The sequence below is a fragment of the Taudactylus pleione genome, unplaced genomic scaffold, assembly GCF_031769625.1.
Source record: "Taudactylus pleione unplaced genomic scaffold, aTauple2 ptg000336l, whole genome shotgun sequence".
In the NCBI taxonomy this organism is placed as follows: Eukaryota; Metazoa; Chordata; class Amphibia; order Anura; family Myobatrachidae; genus Taudactylus; species Taudactylus pleione.
In genome coordinates, this window is record NW_028284737.1 from 4092025 (window position 1) to 4117091 (window position 25067).

Here is a 25067-nt window from a genome sequence, read left to right on the forward strand (position 1 = left end):
TGCAATGCGAGATAGTCTGTATAACAAATCGGGACATAGTAATTCTGCATAGGGAGTCGCCTTACTTTGTGTATTTGCATTTATTAAAATGTGTACTTTGATTACCATTTAGGGCCATATTCAATTTGGAGCAAAAAGCCGTTGTCGCTGAAACTTTTTCGCCGACGATGTCATTTTCGCCGTTTTCACTGAAAACGCAATGTAATAGGCGAAAAAGTTGATTACCTGTGATTACCCGGAAAAAAGTGCAGAATTGCGGTTTTGGGGTGAGGAAACCACTCTGCACCCCTTGTACACCCCCCTTGACGCTAATTGCGTAAAAAAAACTCTTAAAAAAACACAAAGGACACCCGAAAAATAGCACTTTGAAAATGTGGGCGATAAAGTTCAAAGTGGGGGCACAAATTCAAAAACTAGTGAAATAGCCTTTGGGGGCGTCTGCAAGTATGGGGGAGGTGTTTTGTTGATTGCAGGTGTTTGCTGAAGGTGCGTTTTATGCGCTTTTTAATGCTTGACTTTAGCGTTTTTTAAATATGCTAGCATCCATGTTCATGTACCCCAAATTTGATGGGACTAATTATTTTTCCAAATAGCCCCTATTGAGACCATTTAAAAACCCCAAATACCTTTAGCAGGGCTAATCGGGTGTACCCATAGTGGACCCCCATGTCAGAGCATCTTTTGGGGGGTGTCAGGCTGATTTCCCCAAAAATGACAGGATTTTTCGTTTTTGCCAATTGGGAATTGAATCCCGGGATACACGGGGACAAGTGCGATAAGTTTGCGACCTAAAAACCCCCGATGATGGCGAAAAATACGGCAACTGACTTTTCGCTTCAAATTGAATATGGCCCTTAGTGGGGAATTCAATTCAGCCCATTATGGGCGGAATTCAATTGTTTCGCGGTCAGCATCTCCCGTCTAAAGTGACAGGAGATCGCGGGCCGCTATGCAATTGTCCAAGATTTTCGTGCTGATCGCGCCCATAGAGGTCAGGTTTAGCCGCGTAAAGCAGCTAAACCCGACCAAAGTGCTGGGCGCGATCGCGAAAAGTGATATTTGGGCGCCCAAACATGTCACTTTTAGCACATTTCAGCTCTCATCCCCCAGGGTCTGCGAGCTGAAAGGTAGCGCTGGCAGCTGATCGTGCCCGACAGGAGCAAGAATTGAATAGCTCCGTCGGGCGCGATAGGGGCTGGAAAGAATTGAATTCCGCCCTAAGTTTGCCCAGGTGAAAAAGGGAGGTAGCCTCTGGCTTTATCATCTGAGGCTATTCAGTTAGACTTTTTAACTCAGAATTACCAAAATATTTGAACAGATGACTGATAAATTGATTAGCACCTGGTATCGTACATTCTCCATCTTGTGCCATTATCGTTCCTCTCGTAATGATTTTCCTCCCACTGTCTTCTAGGTATACAGTAGCTTACGGTTCACTCTGCATTTGCCCAAGGTGCACAATGTGGTGATGTGACTAAATGCTAAAGAAAAAGGGATTTTGGGCCTGATTCAGAGCCGGACGCTCTGAACGAGCGCCCGCTCTGAATCAGGGCGTGGGGTTTTTTTTGCGAGGCGGCCTCGTGGACGCTCGCATAGCTGTGGGTTACCACCCACAGCTTATGCGAGTGTCCATGATGATGGTCACGATGGTCAAGACCATCGCGACCATCGGGCTTGCGACGAGACCCTTGCGGTAGGGTCTCGTCTTCCGCAAGCCATGGAGTGATTTTGTCTCTATCAGAGCCAAAATCACTCCCACTGACATAACTAGTGATGTCAGTGGGGCCGGCCCCAGACGATAGGCGTTCCCATGGGAACGCCACCGTCTGGACAGCCACGCCCCTGGCACGCCCACCAAAGGGGGCGTGCTGTCAATCACCATCGACAGCACGCCCCCTTTGGCGCGAGACCCATAACGACGGCTACCCTGTCGTTATTCGGGTCTCGCACATGCGCACGACGGAGGCGCCTCCGTCATGCGCATTTGGGAAACATCGACCCGCTTGCGAGCGGGTCTGAATGAGACCCTTTGCTCTGGAGCACCAGCAAGGAAGGCCTGTGTAAAGCCGCATATCCACTATACATCTAATGAACGATTACGACATCGTTATCGCTCATTATATTGTGCAGTGGACATTGAGCCCACACTGAACGATATATCGTTCAGTGCAGGCACCTTCCCTCATCCCCGATAGATGCCGACAACGACCAGCGGGAGCGCACATCGCTGGTCGTTGCCGGCATATTCACTGGACGATTAATGAACGATAACAATGTCGTTATCGTTCATTTATATCGTGTAGTGGATAACCGTCTTTACACTTAAAGGTGTAGATGTATGAAGCAGTGAAAAGAGTGGAGAAGTGTGCCAGTGGAGAAGTTACCCATGGCAACCAATCAGCTCCTACCTATTATTTTATAGAATGTACTTGATAAACGCAAACTGAAAACTGATTGGTTGCCATGGGTAACTTGTACACTAGCACACTTCTCCACTCTTTTCCCTGCTTCATACATCTACCCCAATGTACTCAAACCTTAATTGGAGAGTCAGGAACTTTCTGTCTCAATCACCTGGTGTCTTAGGCAGACAACACCAGTTGTTATAAAGAAAGGAATCCCCTGTCTCAAGTCCGTTACTACAATCAAACTGACAACAAGTGTTTGTGGACCATGCTTTAATAAAATAAAGCTACTGTTGTCTGCCTGTACCCTGGGAACTGATGGAGGAGTAAGGGCGTTGACTACATCGTTGCCTGTTTGAAACGGGCAAACAGTATTCGGAGCAAGGAGTGCATCAGTGGGCTACTACAGACATGGAGGGGAATAATATTTAGCAATGTAGTATAATCTAAAATCCACTGAAAACTCAGTTCTTTAATTTTATAATCTTAAAGGCCAGTTGCCTGCTTGAGGTGGTGTTCAAAGGTAATCTCCCATTCCCTTTATTGGTGATTATAGCAACGTAATAATGCAGTGGGAGGTGTGTTCCTAACCTATTGCTCAGATTGTGTCCTGGAACATTGCCTCTCCATATTCTATCTAAGGGGGCTAATAAAGAGTGACTACTACACCAGTTGTCCCTTTTAGACTATTCCACAAAACATATATCGTCAGGGATACAATATAGAATCCACCTGCGTAACTGCCCTAATATTATGCGTCTAGAGCAGATAGCTTTCACTGCTATATTTATAGGAAGGGATCATTGTCCCTCCGGATATTTAGTGGTAAATATGACATTTAACCTGACACCAATGGAAGTGACTTATTTAATATTTATCTAATGGTGCATACACACGGTCAGATATGTCAGATGAACGTTTTGAATGATTTTATCAACAATTTTAGACTGTATTAAAATGAATGGAATCGTCCAAATCTGACTGCAAACACATCAGATGTCAGATATCGTTATCTGACATGGGGGAACGCGCATCGTTCATCGTTCGCAGGCTCACATGTCAGACTTTCTTTCAGATATGAACGATTTTTTTAAATCATTATCGTTCAGATCTGACAGAAAATCTGACCGTGTGTATGCACCATAAGGAAGACACCCACTCAGAATATCTACGGCATAGCCTTCTCCTTGTTAACATAGCGTTCCCGCTAGGCTGTTTTAGCGGGGCGCCCTGCCCTCCTTCTGGGGGGCAAAAAGCACCCTGCCCTCACAGCCTGCGGGTCGCAGTGTCCCGCGGGTGGGGAAATATGCGGTGACCCGCTCACCGCCGGAGAAAAGACGCTGGGCGCCCCCAAGGGTGACGAAAAGGGGACGCATCTTATAGACACTCCTCCTTTCAATGGCCACACCCCCTTTTCGAACACGCGCGCACAGCCGTGACCTCTCTAGCTCCGGCGCCCTGTCTGCCGCCGGAGCTAGAGTGAACACTATTAACATAGTATTAATAAAAGTAAATGACCGTTATCTGTAGGTTCCCTTACTAGTACAAAGCTTAATGCTGTATAAAGTAATGTATGCAAATAGGAAATTTCCAGATAAATTTACTGAAATCTTTGGTTCCTGTGTACAGATTTCCAGGCTACTACAGCACTTAGGTTGCAGAATGGAGCACGTCCAGAGACATGTTCTCTCCCTCAGTGGGGTGATCGGCACAACAGGTTTATTGGAGGAAAGTAGCAACCAATCGGCTTCTAACTTTCATTTTATGTACAGCCATGGCCAAAAGTTATGAGAATGACACGAGTATTAGTTTTCACAAAGTTTGCTGCTTCAGTGTTTTTAGACCTTTTTGTCAGATGTTACTATGGTATACTGAAGTAACATTACAGGCATTTCATAAGTGTCAAAGGCTTTTATTGGCAATTACATTAAGTTTATGCAAAGAGTCAATATTTGCAGTGTTGACCCTTCTTTTTCAAAACCTCTGCAATTCGCCCTGGCATGCTGTCAATCAACTTCTGGGCCACATACTGACTGGGACCTGCAGGACGCGCTGTTTGTCCTGTGTGCAGTGCCGCAGAAACCAATCGCAGCCGGCGGCGTCTTCTCAACCAATTGCCGCCAGCAGATTCTCTTCACTACAGCTCCCAGAATCACCCTGGCGCTTGCGGCTCCTGCTCCCTCTGTGTCTGCCTTCTGCAGCTGCCGCCCGCTCGTCGCTCAGACACAAACACAGAGACTGTTACTCTTCCTGTGCCCCATGTTCCCGACTCACTACAGTCCCTCTCCATCACACGCTGCTCCTGCCACAGCCACTCTCCATCACTGTGCCTCAGTGGGGATCTCGGACCCGGGCTGGGGAGGTGTGCAGACCCGTTGGTGCCGCAGAAACACTTCCAGAAGCTGGTGCCAACTAAACTTCCCGGCGCAATGCTGTTTCCCGGCGCTAAGGGCAGAAAACAGCATCGCTCCTGAACTTTTGTCAGATTTCCCAGGAGGGATGCGAGAAGAAATCCTTAGTCGGGCTTAGCAGCGCGATTAATTGAATAGCTCTGGGAGCTGATTCCTGGCGCTATTCACTTCACATTTAATAGAATTGAGCCCAAAGTGTGTTTTAATACATATTCTGAAGGTATAGGCAGGATGCAGAGAACCTCCCTGGGTCTTACTAGCTCTCTGTGGGCTCTCCGCCCTGTATGGAAACCCCGGTAGTGACATCAGGAGGTGGAAATTTGGAGGTATTCTGTGGCTTTGTGGCAGGAACTGACAAGCCTGATGGAGAGAGAGAAAAAGCACCGTATGTTTTCTTAGACACAAGACCTGTCTGTAAATGGATTGTTAGGAAATGATACCCTGCAACAGATGTTGGTTAGTTTGGTGGAATATGATCATAATGGAGACAAGTGCAGCTATATGTTTTATGCTTCCATAGCAAACATTCTCCAGCTGTTATGACTGTAGGGGGTAGCGCACTAAAAGCCTTATTATTATTATTATTATTTTTTTATTATTTTTATTATAGCAGTGAAGAGGTCGGCTTTCTTCTATTGACAACTGTTTATGGGGCTATGATTTTCTCATACAGAGAAATAGACCAAATAAAAAAGTATTTAACACTCTACCAGCGTGGCCTCGTTAACTATATCCCCAGATTGAGCTACATATTCAGCCGCCTGGGGTTATCGTTAACGACCCGCAGGAGCTTACATCGCTGATCGTACACTGAATACACGCTGGACGATATGAACAACATCGTTATTGTCCCCATCGTTTAGCGCCTTACATAGTACATAGAACTAATAAGTGAACAAGAAACAAGTAACTTACAGTACATTACAGTGCAGGACAAGGACGCGATTTATATACATTGCTGCAATAGCGATTAAAGAACTCGCAATAAGCTGCTGGGAGTTGGCAGTCCCGTGTTAGGTGCCCTTATGGGGAGTAAAGAGTAGAAGAAAATGTAAAGAGAAGCACATGAGGAAAGAGGTCCCTGCTCATGAGCGCTTACATTCTAAAGAGATATATATGTAAAATATATATATAGTGTGTGTTTATTTTGAGTTCTTACCCCTCCCTCCCCTTCTGAAGTTGCACGATCAGAAAGGGCTGTCTGCATTTCCTTCCTTAAAGGTAGCCCGACTTAAGCAGGAAATACACGTAAGCTGTGAACATAAACCCGGAGAATGCACGGCTGATTTATGTGTGATATAGCTGCTCTCGCACATTGTGGTTTTAGTCCAGGTGCTAGTCCATGTGATGGGTGTCTGGCCTATCCGTGCCTTGCTCTGCTTCTGGTGTAGCTAGTTTCCTCACATACATAATGGCCAACCCAATTTTATTTATTTTGTTCCGACCGGAGTGTGCTAGATGCACCAGAGCAGAGAGTGACACCCCAGGCAGGAAAGAGGAACTGCACCAGTTGTGACAGATGCAGGGTGCTAGAATGAACACTAGGTCATTGCTGCCATTTTGGGTAACAAATTGTACAGGTTACATAACTCGCCCACAAAAGGTACCTGGTGAGAGCCATTTTGGGCGCGCCACATAGGTTACCCGGGTGGAATAAGCAACACCTAGAAGAGATGACACGAAGCGAGGAATTGTTTTTTGGGGGCGTCTTAAGTAATGGGCATCGTCTATCGGAGCAGTTCAGTTGTTACTCCGATAAGATGCCCATTCGCAGCTGCGGACAAATTTTTTCTCGCAACCTCCTGAGGTGCGAGAAAAAAATGTATACAAAGTCCGTAGTTTGGGTACCCAAACCAGGAGTTTAGTCGGGTTTAGCGGCTTCTGGGCGCGTTAAACCCTAATGGGCGTCTATCGCAGAAACATTTGAATTGCTCTAAAAAATGGCCATTAATAAAGACTCCCCAAAAACACGATTGAATTCCCCCCTTACATGACCATCAGTTCCAAGTATTTTTCATCTCCCCCACGGGTGTACCAGTGGAGGCAGCCATCTTGGGTGCACTACAGAGGTTACAATGTGTGGGGTAAGCGATACAAGAAACTATGATATGTATGAGTGACTGAAACGTTTGTAATATACACACTGAATGAATAGATCCACATGTTGTTCATCCTGCCCAAGAAAGAACCAAGTACAGATGGGTCCTCTAACACCTAGTATCTGCACGCCATACAGCGCAAGATAACTGGCGCCACTCGAATGCTCTGAGAGGATTAGCGTTTTGTACTTTTCTTTAAATTTTGCGTCTTGGTTGCATCACAGACACAGCAAGAAGCTGCTCACAGTGTATTAGAGAAACTAACGTTGACATTAACCGCACAGAAATTGGCATAACACATGTACAAAGTCGCACATTAAGCACAACGGAAGTTGGCATGAAAGAAGCCGCAGCCATTCGCATCGGAGCCCTTTTTACACAGATTCCGTCGCACACAGATATACAAATGTCGCATATCAAATTGATCAGTGTAATCTAGCAGTGTAGTTTTGTCGTTCCCAGTTGTTTCATTTTTGTGAGTAAAGCTGGGTACACGCTGTCAGATATACTGGCTGATCAATTGATCGGCCAATATATCTGCTGCCCGTCGTCGTTTAAAGACATATCACATTGGCTGTGCTCCACAGTAGATGGACAGATATATCTGCAGACATCTGTCCATCGGCAAGTATGTACGGGCGGTCTACACACAGCGGCAGCCGCTGGGAGCGGGACACACCGCTGTGACCCGCGGCCAAGCACAGGTGATGGCCATTCAGCGTGTATGAACAACCATCATCTGCAGATATATTTGCAGATCACTCAATCTGCAGATATCTGTATAGTGTGTACCCACCATAAGGTGCAGAGAGAGGCAATTTGGTGTGACTGAAGCCACAGTGTATGAGGGCACCTGTGTAATCAGCTAAGGCAGTGGTTCCCAGACTGTGCGCCGTGGCACCCTGGGGTGCCTTGGAAGACTTGCAGGGGTGCCTCAGGTTGGTGGACCAGCACCAAATCAAATTATTTATGGTCAATGTAATGTAAATATGTGGACAAACAGAAGCACAAACCTGTCCACCACCACATAACTGAGCCTAAGGATGACAGGTCAGCACAATTTACTTCACTTTACAATTTTACTAGATTTTTTTTTTTCTGAATTTCTCAATAACAAACTTGAACTTAGGGGTGCCGTGAAAACAATGCTGATACTCTAGGGCGCCATCATTCCAAAAAGTTTGGGAACCACTGAGCTAAGGTATCCAACAGTGTTTGTGCACAGCTCTGCGTGGCACTCATTATCTGATAGCACGTGATGCTAGAGGATTATTCTGTGTCATCTGGTATTCTTATCAGTGATCACAAATAAAAGAGGTCAGATAACGGTGTCCATGGCTATACCAGCTGTACCCTCCGTAGGCAGAGCAGAAAGAGGTTAGACACCGCTATGTAGAACAAAGACCCTGGATTCTTCATCCAGCCATAGCCAGAGAGATGGAGGATAACGGTCTATGGTATGTTGCATTTTTATCATCTATCTCCCTGCTCTTACTCATAGTACATTGTACAGCTATCAGGGACTTTTTGTATCTCAACTGGCTTGGCTTTAATCATCACATGATAAATAATCTGCTAAATTCTGATTCTGTACAGATGACTACTTCCGGAGTACCCAAAGTCAGTAGATATAAGATTTTACTTTTTTTGTTTTTCTAGATTTTTATTAATTTTTCTATATTTATATTTTTTTACAATTATTGTACTGTCACATAAATGTTCTGAAGCCTTTATTATCTAGTCTGTTGTTTTATTCATTTTTATATTGGTTGTGAATAAAGTTATTGTGTTCGAAGACATTAAAAATTTCCATGAGCTCACTAGGAGGTAATAAGTAACCCAATATACTAAGAGGCTTTTTGCTACTGCTCATAGGTCTAGTTGCTGGTTTCATAAGAGAATGTGGTGGTCAGAATAATGTAAAAAAAAATGAACATTTCACCCAGGAAATGAGTATCCCGGTCCTCTCCAGGCAAACAGCCCTCGCCTGCAGAGGTGCCAAATACATTGTCCTGCAATAACCAGCTTTATAAATGTGACGGGAGATTCTATAATATTGCTGTTAGCTGTGTGCTGCCATTTTAAGAAGTTTAATTTCTTATTCTGATGATAAAAAAATACTAGCACTCTTACTTCTAGCGCCCCCACCCTCTTACAAATACACCTTTAATTACAATGAAGTCCAGAGGAAGAGATACAGATGAGCACTTGCAGAACTCCCATTACGTACAGTGAATGGGCTCCTGTGTTGTGCATACTGTATAGGGGAGCTCAATTGAATTACATGCTACGTGAATCAAGACCACCACATGTTCCCTGTGCATGCACTTACAGCCACCAACTGGAATAGGCTTTGGGGTTTAATGTTTAGAGCAGAGGTTCACAAATGCGGTCCTCAAATCTCCCCAACAGTTCTGGTATTAGAGATGTCCAGGTTGACCACAGATAACTTAATTAGTACCTCAGTCAATTTGGTTTAACCATCTCTGCTCAACCATGGCTATCTCCAAGACCTGAACTGTTGCAGTGCCTTGAGGACAATGTTTGGGAACCTCTGGTCTAGAGCCACCAATTTTTTTGTTATCTATTTCAAATAAAACTAAGCAGCACATAGTTCAATGCAGCATTTTTATGAAGAGTAAACAAATTACTAGTTTATGTGAAGGAAAATTCCACCTTTTAGAGTTATTGTTTATTAATGTTCCCCAATTTATAGTACCTAGAGATTACCATAGTTAGGGAAAAGATTGAAAAGATCAATTTCGACTCTCGATGTATCGAGGTTTGTTTGTGTCTTCCTTACGTGCCCCCCTGACCTCGTTCGATTCTGGAGACAAGATGTATTCATGGGAGCAGTATAAAAATCAATATGCTGCAGTAGTGGTGTATTTAACTGGCCCCCGACGTGTCTGGCTGAATAGCACATGCATCGTCTTTTAACTTTTCTTTTACAATTCGTTCATAGTTTTTGCCCTATCTCCCCAACAGCGCACGCGCCAAAATAATAAGGGTCTTGGGAAGATCAATCCGAAAGATCGATACACAACCGAGGGTATTCGTGACTGCTCCACTGAAAGTTTTAACTTGCATACATAATCTGATGCTAGCTTTCATTGGGAGTATCGAGGATAATTTTTCTTTTGTTTCAAAACATTGGTGATATTCAGTGGATTGGATAATACTGAATGTGGGTTTTATGACTTAGACACAATGGGGCTGGTGCAGCGTTGCATGCAAGTCCGTTTGGTCTTGTATGTATTTGTTATCCATGCTATGTAGCCAAGCGTGCTTATCTACAGGTGTTTCAGAGTCATCTGCAACTCACTCGCATTTCCACTTTTGGCTGACTGGGTGTAACTGGGCAGCAGCGGGATGTTTGCACGTCTCTTAAGCTGACTAAGGACGTGTCAACGGAATTGCGGGCTGTGTTGATCTCAGATGTATTTCTTGCACTGAGTATAGGACTGGAATAATAGTGCTAACAATGATGACTGCTATTCCCACAAGCAGAATGGGGTGGTGCCTCCGCATAGCTGCGTCCAACTCTTATTAGTCCCCACTGTTTTGCCCTAGGTTTGGGGGTTTGCTTTGCCAATCTAGGAAGGTTATGACTTTCGGTATCCCCTAGTCTCAATATAAGCTGTATCTATGTATGTAGACTCCCATTGTGCCAAGCACAGCAGTTTATAGAGGCGGGCATGGAAATCTGAACGTGTTGCTACACAAATGACACTTGAGCTGCCAGTGACTCTGCATAGAAAATGACACCGAGCCAGTGACCCTTTCCTGCCCAATGTCTTGGTATTCCTGCTCAGTTAAGACAATAGGATCAGTCCTGCAAACGGTGTGAGAGTTTCATTTGTCCTAATACAATTGTAAAGTTCCCTTAGTTAGTACATATAACATTTCCTTCCCTACCTTTTCAAAAACATATGTATAGACAGAACGGTGGATGAGTAATAAATGCAAGCAATGGGTGCTAGATGTAAGTGCATAGTCCTTTGCTGTATGGCTCCCCCAAAAAGCCACATATGTGAGTTTAGTGGTCTTCTGGACTATACTGTGGCATTAGATAATGAGTGATGTGTATGTTTGCCTATAAATGCTTAGCCTGTCTTGAAAAAACAAACAAAAAACTTTGTTTTAGAGAGAGGATATTTTTTCTGCTTTACATTTAGAAAAAATGCTCTCAAAGGTGATTTGCAACTCTGCACTGACGTGGAAAGTGGGGATAGGGCTGTGAGTGGGTGGGCAAAAATTGGGGTGATGGTGTTTCCTTTTTTTTTTTTTTTCTCTCCTATATAGTTCTGGGATATCAACAGGGTGGTCCATAAGTGTGGAAACACCCTTAGAAAAATGAAATGAGTAAGGAAATATTAAGCCATTGTCTACACATATGATTTTGGAGTCATAGCAAACATTTTAGGGTATGTCACCAGTATGGCGGCTATCTTGAAGTTGCCAGCTTTGACTCCACTCTAAGTTTTTAAATTGGGAAGGTCAAACAGATGCAGAATTTCATAAGAAGAACAATGGTGTTCTTAGTTTTTTAATGTATCTTTATTCATTCTCGAGTCTTAACATAAAGTTTATAGGATAGGTTCGAAGTGCTGTCCACCATGTTGCAGTGTTAAGGCTATTCTCTTTTCCCATTCCTGATGAACCTTGATCAGCATGTCTGGCTGAATCTGAGCACAAGCATCAACAATACGTTGTTGCAGATGATAGCGATCTTGTATCTTCACAGCTTAAACACGTTCCTTTAGGTAACCCCACAGCGAGAAATCCAACTGAGTTAATTCTGGGGATGTTGGTGGCCACTGGACTGGACCTCTACAGCCAATCCACCTTTGGGCAAACTGCACATATAAATATTCTCTGACAATGAGTCCATAATGAGATAGGGCACCATCTTGCTGGAAGAAATTAGGATATGACCCATCCTCTGATTACAATTAAGGAAACAATCTTTTCATCTAACAACCTCCTGTCACGTGCTGCTGTTAATGTTCCATCGTTGAAGAATTGTCCCACAATACGGGTACCCCACAAACCACACCATACCAACTGTTTGGCCGAGGCTACAACCCTACAGGCATCCATCCAGGGAGGGTTGTCTCTGACCAGTACTTGTGGTTCTGTTTGTTTACCTCACCATTGACGAAGAATTTGCCTCACCACTAAACAATACCTGATGTGGAAAATTAGGGCTCAGTTGAAGTTGCCGTGTTACCCAGTGTGCAAACTACACCCTACTGTCTGGCTCATCCACAGTCAGGTGTTCCAACATATGAATCTTGTAGAGGAACCATTTATGTGTAGACAAGTCTCAAAATAGCCATACGACTAACCCCACATTCACGAGAAAGACGACGAGTGCTACTTTGTGGGCTCTTTGAAAATGGTGCCAGCGCAGCAGTTGTTGCTTCATCTGCAACAGTTTTTTTGGCCATCCACTTTTTGGTTTATCTGCAACTAATCCGGTTTCTTTAAATTCGGCACGGAGTTTGGCAACTGCACTGTGAGTAATAGGTGGCCTGTTTGGCTGATGGTTTAAATAATTAGCAATAGCACTTGTGCTTCATTCTACTGATATCAAGACAATCTCAACATGTTCTGTTTGTGTTAGTGCTATTGTCATTGATGTCACTACCTGCCAAAGGTAGCTCAGTTAAAACTCGAGAATGAATAAAGATACATTAAAACGAAGAACATTGTTGTTTTTCCTAAGAAATTCTCCATCCGTTTGATATGTCACATGGATACCTTAAAAAAAAAAAAAAAGTTGCTTCCACGATGGCTGACTTCAAGATGGCCACTGTGCTTGTGACAGTCCCTAAAAAGTTTTACCCCACTCCCATATCATGTGTAGTAGACACTGGATTAATATTTCCTTTTTATAAGGGCGTTTCCACACTTATGGACCACCGTGTGTGTATGTATAATATATATATGTGTGTATGTATGCATATATATGTGTGTGTGTGTGTGTGTGTGTGTATATATATTATAAAAAAAGTTTGGAAGCTTTGCTCATGTTCTCTCTTCTGCAGCAATAATCTTGTAAATGTTTGGTGTGCTAATTTGCATTAAATGACTGTTCTCATTACCCTGCAGTCATACTGGGGTGTCCTGCTAATATTACAGAGTCCTTGTTGGCCTCAGTGGGTAAACCTAGTTTGGTGCTGTGTGTGCAGCGATCAGATGCCTGGGTCCTAAATCAAATGGCATCTGGGCCTAGTGCTGAAAGCAGAGTCTTATCACACAGATGAGCTGCCATCATGTAGGGATGCCTACATAACTACCCTCAGAGGAAAGCGACTCCTAATAAGATGTGGATAAAATGCACATAAGATAAAAATAGTAGCACTGTAGTAGTAAAGAGGTGGAGTGGAGGTGTTGTCTGTACAGATTCTTATCATTTTACAGAATGTACTAGATCTGCAACACGAGGATCCTCAGTGGCTCCTGATGTGATGTCCAGGGCTGCCCAAAATATTTCTCTAACGATGGAGTGGGCGGCGGGAGGTGATTGTCCCCTAGGGAAAGCAGTCTTTTAGGGGTCTCCACCCCCACGCATCACAGTAGGACCCTGATAACAGGCAGTAAAATGCATTGATATGGTCACTGCTGTTTCCTGCATTAAAGAGATTATCTCCATGTTAATGTTATGACTGGTGCAAGTTTCAATGGTGTAACAGATGGTGGCTTCTAAGGACGCACCAATCGTATTTCTGCGTGTCCAGACGCTGAAAGTGGGCGTCTCAGTCCTTGCTCATTGGGCCGCAGGCATGTACACAAGGGAAGGAGTTTGTAGCGGCATTTGCATAAAGTCGCAGACAGGCGACCTCCAATAGATGATGGTGTGGGCGCTTCTGCTTCCTTCTCTGATTCAGGACCAATATTCATATATTCCTGTAATTATTAGGACATGACCTAAATGAAAGCCTATCTGGGCTATAGTTTTATTGTCCATTTTACATTTTCTGAAACTGTAATATGTGAGAAATATCTATGTACAGTTTATTCTATTGTAAAAATGTTTTAAAATCTTGTTTACAGCACATTTATAGCTTTTGTGTACAGTATAGTGGTGTCCAATGTCAATTATATTCAATACAAAGGTTTTTCTTTGCAAATGCTGGGGGAACGTATAACACAAATGGGGTGCCAGCACAGCAGATGGGGAAAATGCAATGAATGGCGCACTATGTGATCCACGCGATATATCGCTCTGATTCGCATCTGAACGATATATTGGCCGATGGATCGTATTGTGTGTACCCAGTTTTAACCTGGGTACACACTGATTAATATATTGGCCATTCTACTGAACGGCCGATATATCTATAATACATCGGCGGGTGTTTACACCAGATATGTCCGATATAGCTTTCAGATATCTTGTCATCTACTGGTGTGTATGAGCAACCCGCTGATTGCCCGTACACATGCTGCAGGGACCCGTCGATGCTCAACTGGGATGGCAAATTTAAATGCCTGCCCAGTTGTGACGGCAAGCCAGGCACATCGAGCAGACGATTGAGTGTATATGCCCTTGCCAATCATTAGTTCCCTACAACCTAGTGTGTACCCAGTTTAAGTCTTACTACTATACACTAAGGACTATAAGATGTGCCCGTTGTCAGCTACCTATGGTGGAGGGGTGTTGGGAAAAGCAACATTACAGCATAGAGATGGTTAGTGTGACAAAGTCCAGTAACATTTATCCTTTTCTTTATAGGATCCTTCCGTTACACAGGTGACCAGAAATGTACCCCCCGGGCTAGAAGAGTATAATCCTTTCTCAGATTCCAAAACAGTAAGTCCCAGGAAGATACATTCTCTATGACCAATGGTAGAACTCATTTAATTTGACATTACCCGGCTACTTGGTTAATCTGAGATTAGCTGTATTTCACAGCCAAGAAATTATTTTATTTTCACATTGTTTTTTTTTATTTATTTATTTTTTATTTTATTTTTGTTTTACTGTAAAATGTGACTGTTTCCATATTGCCCACTAACTCTTTTTTTTTTTTTTTCCATTCCTTGGTTTGTTCTTAGCCTCAGCCAGCAAAAGTGAAAATGCCCACCGCCCCTCCTAGCACACAGCCGGCTATAATGAAGCCGACAGAGGAGCCTCCAGCTTACACTCCGACTACGAAAGTTAGTAGACCTTCTTATTGTCTCTGTATAAGAGCGGTGTCTGCCTCTCCGATGTAACATCTGTATGGGGGATCTGTAATATTGTGGTTGTTGTCATCACTATGCTTTCTCCTAAGGAACATGCTCTGGCCCAGGCTGAGCTTCTGAAGCGCCAGGAAGAGCTGGAAAGGAAAGCGGCAGAACTGGACCGCAGAGAGCGGGAAATTCAAAGCCTGAACCAGGCTGGAGGTGAGTGTGAAAGATGCTCTAACGTGTGCACGGTTAGATTTATTCTGTGCACGGTTAGATTTATTCTACCGTCAATGGGTGCACGGCGCAAGTGCCAACTGTAGCTTCTAGCATGGCTTACACACACAAGTCATACATGCTGTAGCTGTGCGCTATTAATAATCACAAGTCTGTATGTAAATGTTTCTCAGGAGTGAAGATGTGAGGAGATAATGTGAGTGTTGCCTACGCACAGCAGTCTTCCTGTAAAGTACTTCTATAGAAGTATACGGCAGCCCCTTTCAGCCATATAATAACCTGCAGTTCCTACTTAGCACATTTGTGAAAAGTGGACAAAATGACAGCTAGGTTTTCTTTATGTGGGCACATTGGCTGTCTCATGTTTGGGATTTGTATAGCATTTGAGTTTATAATGTGTATATTGTGGGAAATGTTTCTAAACACAAGATCCCAAATTCCTTATATGCTCCGAGTAATTGATGTATATGTTGTGCCCATAGTGGGGCAGAAGAAGGAGCTGAGATCTTTAAATATTTTCATTCCTTGCACCGGCTATAAACCAGGCTGTGATTGGCGCAGACACCATATTATCATTAGAAGACTGAGATGTAATTCCTTGACACGGAGAATAAATAATATTAGGAACAACAGTTGCTTCTGTGGCCGCTGAAATAACTTCTTCTTTGTTCCTGATCTTTTTGTTGTTCCAGGTAGGAGAAATAATTGGCCTCCACTCCCTGCAAACTTCCCTGTCGGTCCGTGTTTCTACCAGGACTTCTCTGTGGATATTCCTGTGGAATTTCAGAAAACTGTTAAGATTATGTACTACCTATGGATGTGTAAGTATTGGCTTGTCACATTTAAGGAACAAATAGATAAATGTCCATCACACAAAACCTACCTCCAGTTTTCCCTGTATCTATTTATTACCAGTTATTTATATAGCGCACGCATATTCCGCAGCGCTTTACAGAGAATATTTGGCCATTCACATCCGTCCCTGCCCCAGTGGAGCTTACAATCTATATTTCCTACCACATGCTCACACACATACACACTAGGGGTAATTTTGTGGGGAGCCAATTAACCTACCAGTATATTTTGGAGTGTGGGAGGAAACCGGAGTACCCGGAGGAAACTGACACAAGCACAGGGAGAATATACAAACTCCACACAGGGCCGTAGTTGGAATCAAACCCGCGACCTCAGTCCCATGGGGGGACTTGGGGTTAGGCTAGGTGAAGGGGTGGTTAGGCTTAGGCGCCACCGGGGGGAGGATAGGGCTATTCACCACTAAGTTAGGGTTAGGGGGTGGAGAGGGGAGAGTTAGGGTACTTACGAGCCCCAGTCGGGATCCTGACGGTTTGGGCTTCCAGCGTCTGTATTTAGCCTGCCGGCAATATATCGGGCCTTATATACCGATTAATTTTTCGGGTAACTCAAGGGTTCTGCTAGTTGGGTTCAGTTAAGGGTTAAGTCATGTCAAAGTCCTTTTTTTTTTTTTTTATTTATTTATTTTTTTTTTCTTTCTGCCAAGATTGACAGCAGTGGTCACTACCCATTGTATTACATTGGAAGGCCTTGTGTCTCCCACTCTTTGGGCTGGTTCGCACACAAATTGGGAAAATGCCCAAAATGCATGAAAATGTATTTAGGCCCTTTTTATTTATATATATATATATATATATATATCATCTTTCGATACATACTACATACATTGTGGTTTTACAGATAGAATTCAGTGTACGCATGAAAAGTAGGTTGTGCTGTATTCTACAATTTAACTTGCAGCTCAGGCCCGCTGGGGAGGGGGATGTGATGCAACCCCTGGCCAGCGGGACCCCTGGTCAGGTAGGCATTGATGGTTTTTCAATGTGTATGAACAACCATCACCTGCAAATATATCTGCAAATCAGTTGATCTGCAGATATATCTTTCAGGTGTGTACCCAGCTTTACAGTACAGAATATTGAGGGCATGGGCTTGGTTTATAAACCTAGCCGCATCAGTAGTTATGGTACCCAAATACGCTGCAGGGCGGCAGAACCCAAGGGTAAGGTGTCTCTGTAGGCAGTGGGGAGGAAGTGCTGGTCTAAGTAAGGGAAGGAGAAGTACATAAGGGAAGAGAGAGCTCTGCTCGTGAGAGCTTACAGTCTTCTGGAAAGGGGCAGACAGACTGATGACACAGTGAACAAGGAGTATGGAACAGTGGGTTAGGATGAGAGCTGGAAGGCTTTTATAAAGAATTGGGATTTGAGAGTCTGTTTGAAGTTTTGTAGAGAGGTGGAGAGTCTGATAGGGAAAGAGTTCCAGAGGTAGGGAGCAGCACAAGCAAAATCTTGGAGGAGGTAATGAGGGGAAGTAATCATTTAGGAAGAGAGGTGACATTCATTTGTGGAATGAAGTGGGAGTGTGAAGTGAGATAAGATCAGTGATATAAAGCCCTCATCAATCCTCTCCTATTTACAAGTGCAGTTGAGAAGTTTGAATTGGGTTCTGAAGGGGAATGGGATCCAGTGTAGGACTTGTAGGAGAGGGGAGGCAGATTTAGTGTGTTTGGAGAGGAAGATGAGCCAGACAACAACATTGGGGACAGATTGGAGTGGAGAGAGGTACGAGGCAGTGAGGCCAGGTAAGAGGATGTTACAGTAATCCAGTCTAGGGATGACCAGTGAGTGGATGAGGTTTGGTCTTGGCTGTGAGGATATCAAGCTTCCTGCGTGCATTGTTTTTTGTTTTCTTATTTCGATGTCCCCGTATAGTGGAAGTACTTTGATTTTTATTATTATATTTATAGCAGCATATCTTACATGCTATATCACATACTGGAATGTTGTATTACTGTCTTGAGTATTTAGAAAAGATTGTATGAATGATTATTTCCTGTGTGTGCGCCAGGGTCCTCACTAACGATTCGGGAGTAGAATCTACACCTTCGGTACCCTGGTGACAGAGGGCCTGATTCAGACCCGCTCGCGAGCGCTGAGTGCTCGCAAGCGGGTCGATGTTGGCCACGTGTGCACGACGGAGGCGGCTCCGTCGTGCACATGCGTGAGACCCGAATAACGACGGCCAAGCCGTCGTTATGGGTCTCCCACCAAAGGGGGCGTGCTGTCGATGGTGATAGCACGCCCCCTTTTGTGGGTGTGCCGGGGGCGTGTCTGCCCAGACGGAGGCGTTCCCATGGAAACGCCTACCGTCTGGGGCCGGCCCCAGTGACATCACTAGTGATGTCAGTGGGAGTGCTTTTGGCTCTGATAGAGCCAAAAGCACTCCAGGGATTGCGGCAACGAGACCTTACCACAAGGGTCTCGTCGCAAGCCCTATGGTCGCGATGGTCTTGACCATCGCGACCATCATTTTGGCCGCTCGCTATAGCTGTGGGTGGTCACCCACAGCTATGCGAGCGGCCAGGAGGCCGCTCTTAAATTCAGAGGGACGGCCCTGATTCAGAGCGAGCGCTCTGTCAGAGCGTCTGGCTCTGAATCAGGGCCAGAGTACGGCTGATGTAGACTCTCAGAATATGCCCATGAGTGTAATGTAGAATATACCAGACATTTGGCAATCTAGTAGAACTGACCAATTGCATACTGCTGTACACTTCTATCCCTTCTCTAGGGATGTTTTAAGAGAGGAGGGGTCCGTGTGCAGATTCAATGCTGCCCCTTCCTCTCTCCGTTGGTGCTGTAGATTCTGGCTAAGTGGCATGTACATTCTGGCATGTGCGGGTCACTGGGAGAATGGCACTCGCGCTGTTTTCCCGGGGACAGCAGTGCTGCGCATGTGCAGAGCAGCACTCTGGAGACAACGGACCGGTAAGTATAAAGACTATAATGGGTGCATGGTGTGCGGTGTGGGTACCGCACACCCTGCACCCATTGTAGATACGCCTTTGCCCTTCTCCTCTTACCACCACAACTCTCTGATTATTAATGCAGTCCGTGTTTATTTTGCCAGAATTAGCACATGATGTATAAATGCAATGGAAGCAGATTATTATTATAGGTACATGCAGTTTATAAAGACTAGTATATTAAATATAGCAACATCAAATAATAGGATAAAGAATGAGAGAATAGGCCAACAATGCATACATTTTTTTTTTTTCCTCTTTCATATTATTCTTCCATAATGTATGTTGTACTCTGCATCACGTGACGATCATCTTTTGCATCTCTTCCACAGTCCATACGGTCACCCTGTTTGTAAATATCTTTGGCTGTCTGGCCTGGTTCTGCGTTGATGCAACTCGAGGGGTTGACTTCGGATTGGCCATCCTGTGGTTCTTGCTTTTCACTCCATGCTCATTTGTTTGCTGGTACAGACCACTTTATGGCGCCTTCAGGTAAGATGAAGCCTATAGTCTGCATTGCTTGGGAAAGCTCGTTGTGCAAGCTCTCAGTTTGTTGCATTAAATTACATTCTGCACATTGCGTTTCTAGTATCTCCTAAGTTAGAATATTATAGCTGGCCACATGAGTCAGTATCTGCAAATTAGCTCCATATCCGCTCAGATGTCTTCAAAAACAGCATTTAAAAGTTTTATCCAATTAGATTATTTTTGGGACATACCTGACAATCCACTTGGCAGATGTAAACTTTTGCTGTGGCCAAACTACAAACTGATTATGTCACTAATCGCTCTGGACTTATGGTAGAAGCAATATTTGGGTTGCCGCATTACTAACCCTATACCTGAGCTTCATCCTGCCATTACTCTTTGTATAAATACACCGATCAGCCATAACATTAAAACCACTGACCGATGTAGTGAATAGCAGTGATTATATCATTACAATGGCACCTGTCAAGGGGTGGGATATATTGGGCAACAAGTGAACACTCAGTTCTTAAAGTTGTTTTGTTGGAAGCAAGAAAAATGGGCAAGAGACTAGATCTGAGCTTCTTTGACAAGGGCCAAATTGTGATGGCTAGACAGCTGGATCAGAGCATCTCCAAAACAGCAGAGCTTGTGGGGTGTTCCTGGTATGGACTGGATAGTACCTACCAAAAGTGGACCAAGGAAGGACAACCGGTAAACAGTCAACTGGGTCATGGATGCCAAAGGCTTATTGATGTGCGTGGTGAGCGATGGGCTAGCCCGTCTTGTCCTATCCAATAGAAGAGCTTGCTGTAGCCTAAATTGTGAAAAAGTGAGTGCTGGCTATGATAGAAAAGTGTCAGAACACAGTGCAGTGCAACTTGCTGCATAGCCGCAGACCAGTCAGAGTGCCCATGCTGACCCATGTCCACCGCCAAAAGCACCTACAATGGGCATATGCTGCATCAGAATTGCACCATGGAACAATGGAAGAAGGTGGCCTGGTCTGGTGAATCACATTTTCTTTTACATCATGATGACAACCTGGTGCATGTGGGTCGTTTACCTGGGGAAGAGATGGCATCAGGATACGCTATGGAAAGAAGGCAAGCCAGCGAAGGCAGCCAGATGCTCTGGGCACTGTTCTGCTGGAGAAGCTTTGGTCCTGGCATTCATGTGGATGTTACTTTGACCACCTACCAAAACGTTGTTGCAGACTAAGAACAGCCCTTCATGGCAACGGTACTCTCTTGATGGCCGTGGCCTCTTTCTGCTGGATAATGCACCCTGCCACACTAAAAATTGTTCAGGAATGGTTTAAGGAACATGACATAGCATGATGTGCTGGAAAAGCAAGACCGAGCCAAGGAGGCTCCACCTCACAACTCACAGGACTTAAAAGATCTGCTGCTAACGTCTTGGTGCCAGATACCACAGGACACCTTCAGATGTCTTGAGGAGTCCATGCCTCGATGGGTCAGAGCTGTTTTGGTGGTATAAGGGGGACCTACACAACATAAGGCAGGTGATTTTAATGTTTTGTCTGATCGGTGTATGTTCCAAGTCTGAGGTTGAGTTGGGAATAATAGCAGAACTGTTACTATTAAGCACAAAAAAACATAATATACCAAGGGGGCGATTGAATTGTTTTGGGCACCTCCTGCTGGGCTTCTGTACGATGAAGAAATTCAATTGTTGCTTCTCGCAGCATCCTGAGGTGCAAGAAGAAATGTGTGCACAGTCTTTTGTTTTGGCGCCATAGCGGTGGTTTAAGAGCCCTAGCCCCTTGTCTAGACGGGTTTAGCCTAAACCTGGTACTTTTAAGCGCTTTAAATACTAGTGGGTGCCCGAACAGATAAATAATTGAATTGCTCCGTTGGGCGCTTATTCATATTGCCCCCGAAAGAGAGAAAAGATAAGAATGCACTTATTTCATATTTACAGTGAAGTCAAATACAAAGGTTTGTTCTAATATCATAGTTACTCCAAGCCATTACGTATTTGACAGAGTTCAGGATGTAGTGAAATAGTTAATTCAGTGATAAGTTAGAAGTTTACATATTTTCACCAACACATTCAAGATTATACACACCGCAAGATTGTTTCATGATTGAAACTTGTATTTCCTCTCATATCATTTCCATAAATGGAGCCTTTCTCTGTAACCCTTACACAGCAAATCAGCAGAGGTTTATCAGTCCTACATGTATTGTGGAGCAAACCGCGCGCTTCCTTGTAACTGAGAGCATATTTTAATCTTGGCGCGCACAATATGCATTCCCTTGCTTCATAGCAGGGCACAATGCATGTACCATTGTGTTGGAGTGTGGGTGTGTTTTATAGCCTAATTTAACCAATAATTCACTGGCTTATCTGAATGGATCATTCACCACTTAGGTAAAGCGTTTGAATAATATAAATCCCTTGAATTAGTGAATATCCACTGGAGTTAAGAATTTCAAAACTGACCTTTTGGTTATAGACTATCACATTATAATAAATACTGTAACATAGTATGACAATAGGTGACATTGATGGAAACAGATGCGAATGTAAAGGCAGGAGTAACAGCAACCAATCAAATGCTTTGTTTGATTTCCTAAAGAACACTAGGAATGTTAGTTACAGTTTGGTATTCCTATAGGCAGCGCTATATTTATTTATTCTTACTCACCAGTTTTCATGTCATACATTTTTTGGATATCAATTTGTATTTTGCCTGTGATTCAAATGTGATGAGTTTACTTGTTTGATTTAATAAATAAGTAAAGATATATACAGGTAAATCAATAAGTGCTTCAGATCAAGATAATCTGACTTTTTTTTGTGGATCAGTATGCATGGGTTACAGAAACCAATATTAAATTGTTATATATCAAAGTTTAGAATAATATCCTTAAAATAACATGCCTCTTTTTACTTGTCAAAGAGGTTGTGCAACATTTAACATTATGCTAATATTCTATCGGGGCGATTCAATTCAGCGTGGACTGAATAGCGCTGGGCAGGAGCTCCCAATTGACCGCACTGTTTAGGCTGACTAATGATGTCTCCTCGCACCCTCCTGAGGATGCGAGGTGAAATCCGACTAAAGCTCCGGCCGCGAGGCTGCTTTCCGGCTTGAGGCAGCACTAACAGCCTCGCTGCCGGCACTTTAGTCGGAGAATGCCAGTTCTCGCGACTAAACTCCTGGGTGAAGTTACAAGAACCGGTATTCTCTGATCTAACAGCTTCCCGTCAGAGTAAACATCACTGGGAATTGAATAGCCCTGGGACCTCCTTCCCGGCTCTGTTCAACTCCCGGTGAAATTGAATCGACACCTTAATTTCCTTACCCCGCACACTCAGATGGGTATATTTACTAAAGTGCAGGTTTTCAGAAGAGGAGATGTTGCCCATAGCAACCAATCAGATTCTAATTATCATTTATCTAGCACCTTCTAGAAGATTAGCTAGAATCTGATTGGTTGCTATGGGCATCATCTCCACTTCTGAAAACCTGCACTTTAGTAAATATACCCCACAGTATACCTGAGTTTTGGCTATTTCTCCCTGTGTACCCAGCTCCTTGTCTTTATAGATCAGGAGTAGACAACCTTTTGCCATCAGTATGCCAGACAAAATCTAGTTAAGTTAAGCAGATTGTGCCAGATCTTTCTATCGATCTACATATATTTTATGCCATCAGAGTCCTCTACATGCCCCTTATAATTCTTAAATGCCCATCAGAATTCTCTCCCCGTTTACCTTAGAAACTGGAGCCCATGTAGAGAGGTGATAACAGCACATTTATCTCCTCCAGTCCCAAGTCTGACTAACCCATGTTGTGCAGAGGAGAAGGTCATGGTATAAAGCCGCAGGTTCTCTCCCCAGCCACCAGCACAGTGACACCCACCCTGCTTCTGTAACTGCTCCCAGCTCAGGGGAAGCCTGTATGCCTAGCACAAGTAAAGGGGTTGCCTGTCTCTGTTATAGAGACTGGTTATGGTGCTGTAGTTTGTGTAGAAATGTTTTCCTGTTTGATAGCCATTTATCAGAGCACCCAAGTATAAGAATTGTGATGTCCTAACAAATGGCCCCCAAACTAGGAAGGTTTCTATACCATTTCTATTATGTAGATGGGAAGCTGGGAGGAGGTGCACAGGACTGAGATTCAGAGATTGGGCATTGCGTTAAGTACAGTTCTAATCCAGGTCCACCACAGACTAGAACAGCATGAAGTACATTTTATAGTACGTATATATCCTTCACTATCTAGGAATATTATTTACCTGCTCAGAAAGTGACATCAGGACTGAACAAACTCCAGGTAGCCAGCAATTCATTCAGAGATCCTGCCACATTTGCAATTTGAATAATTTGCTCCTGATTTGTACAGTAGACCGTGGTGGGAAGTGTGGAGCATTGCAGATTCCTGACTGAATCAGTCTCCTAGCTAACTGCACTTCAGACCATTGTGTCTGGTCAGTCTGGTGTTAGAAGGCGACTAGTATTTGAAATTGTGTTGGTGACATTTGGCACATAATGAGGAACTGATGGGCTTTTCAGTACATTTTTGAACAATCTTAACTTTCTACAAAGCTGTAGCATAGAGATCAGGATAGGATTGCAGTTCTGTTCATGCATATGCAGGCCTGCACTTTGCCCTTAGGTAGTCTCTTTAATGGGATAGCACTTGTTCATATTGCAGCATAAACCTGAATCTGGTCTCACTATCTATCTTGCCATGTAATATACAGCTGCATATGCACCCTAAGGTGCGTATCCACTTGCCGACAGTGAAGGGCTGAACGATTACGATATCATTATCGTTCAGTCGTTCATTATACTGTGCAGTGCCCACACTTAACAATATGTCGTTCAGTGCAGGCACCCTCCCTCATCCCCGAACATACTCAACCTGACAATATTGTCAGGTTGACAGTCATGTTCGGACGATGAGCGATGGTGACAACGACCAGCGGGAGCGCGCATCGCTGGTCGTTGCCGGCATTTTACCGCACGATTACTGCATGATTAATGAACGATAGCTATGTCGTAATTGTTCAATTGTCCATTTATGTCGGCAAGTGGATACGCACCTTTAGATATACAGGTTGAGTCTCCCATATCCAAAATGCTTGGGACCAGGGGTGTTTTGGATATGGGAATATTCCGTATTTTTGAATATGTACATACCCTAATGATATCTTGAGAATGGGACACAAATCTAAACACAGAATGCATTTATGTATTATATACATCTTATACACACAGCCTGCAGGTAGCTTTATACAATATTTTCAATAATTTTGTGGTTCAAACAAAGTTTGTGTACATACATGAAATTCATTTATGTTTCATATACACCTTATACACACAGCCTATAGGTCATTTTATACTTTATTTTTAATTATTTTGTACCTTAAACAATGTTTGTGTACATTGAACCATC

The 25067-nt window shown here is 43.8% G+C and overlaps 1 protein-coding gene across 1 annotated transcript in view; it reads left to right on the forward strand.

The window, feature by feature from the left end:
- Positions 1 to 25067, forward strand: part of SCAMP1 (secretory carrier membrane protein 1) — a 39810-nt gene that overhangs the window by 4330 nt on the left and 10413 nt on the right. The window contains exons 2-6 of the mRNA XM_088443911.1: positions 14660 to 14737; positions 14983 to 15084; positions 15201 to 15312; positions 16023 to 16151; positions 19498 to 19657. Of these exons, the coding sequence (XP_088300037.1) occupies positions 14660 to 14737; positions 14983 to 15084; positions 15201 to 15312; positions 16023 to 16151; positions 19498 to 19657 (581 nt within the window). The remainder of the gene's footprint in view (positions 1 to 14659; positions 14738 to 14982; positions 15085 to 15200; positions 15313 to 16022; positions 16152 to 19497; positions 19658 to 25067) is intronic.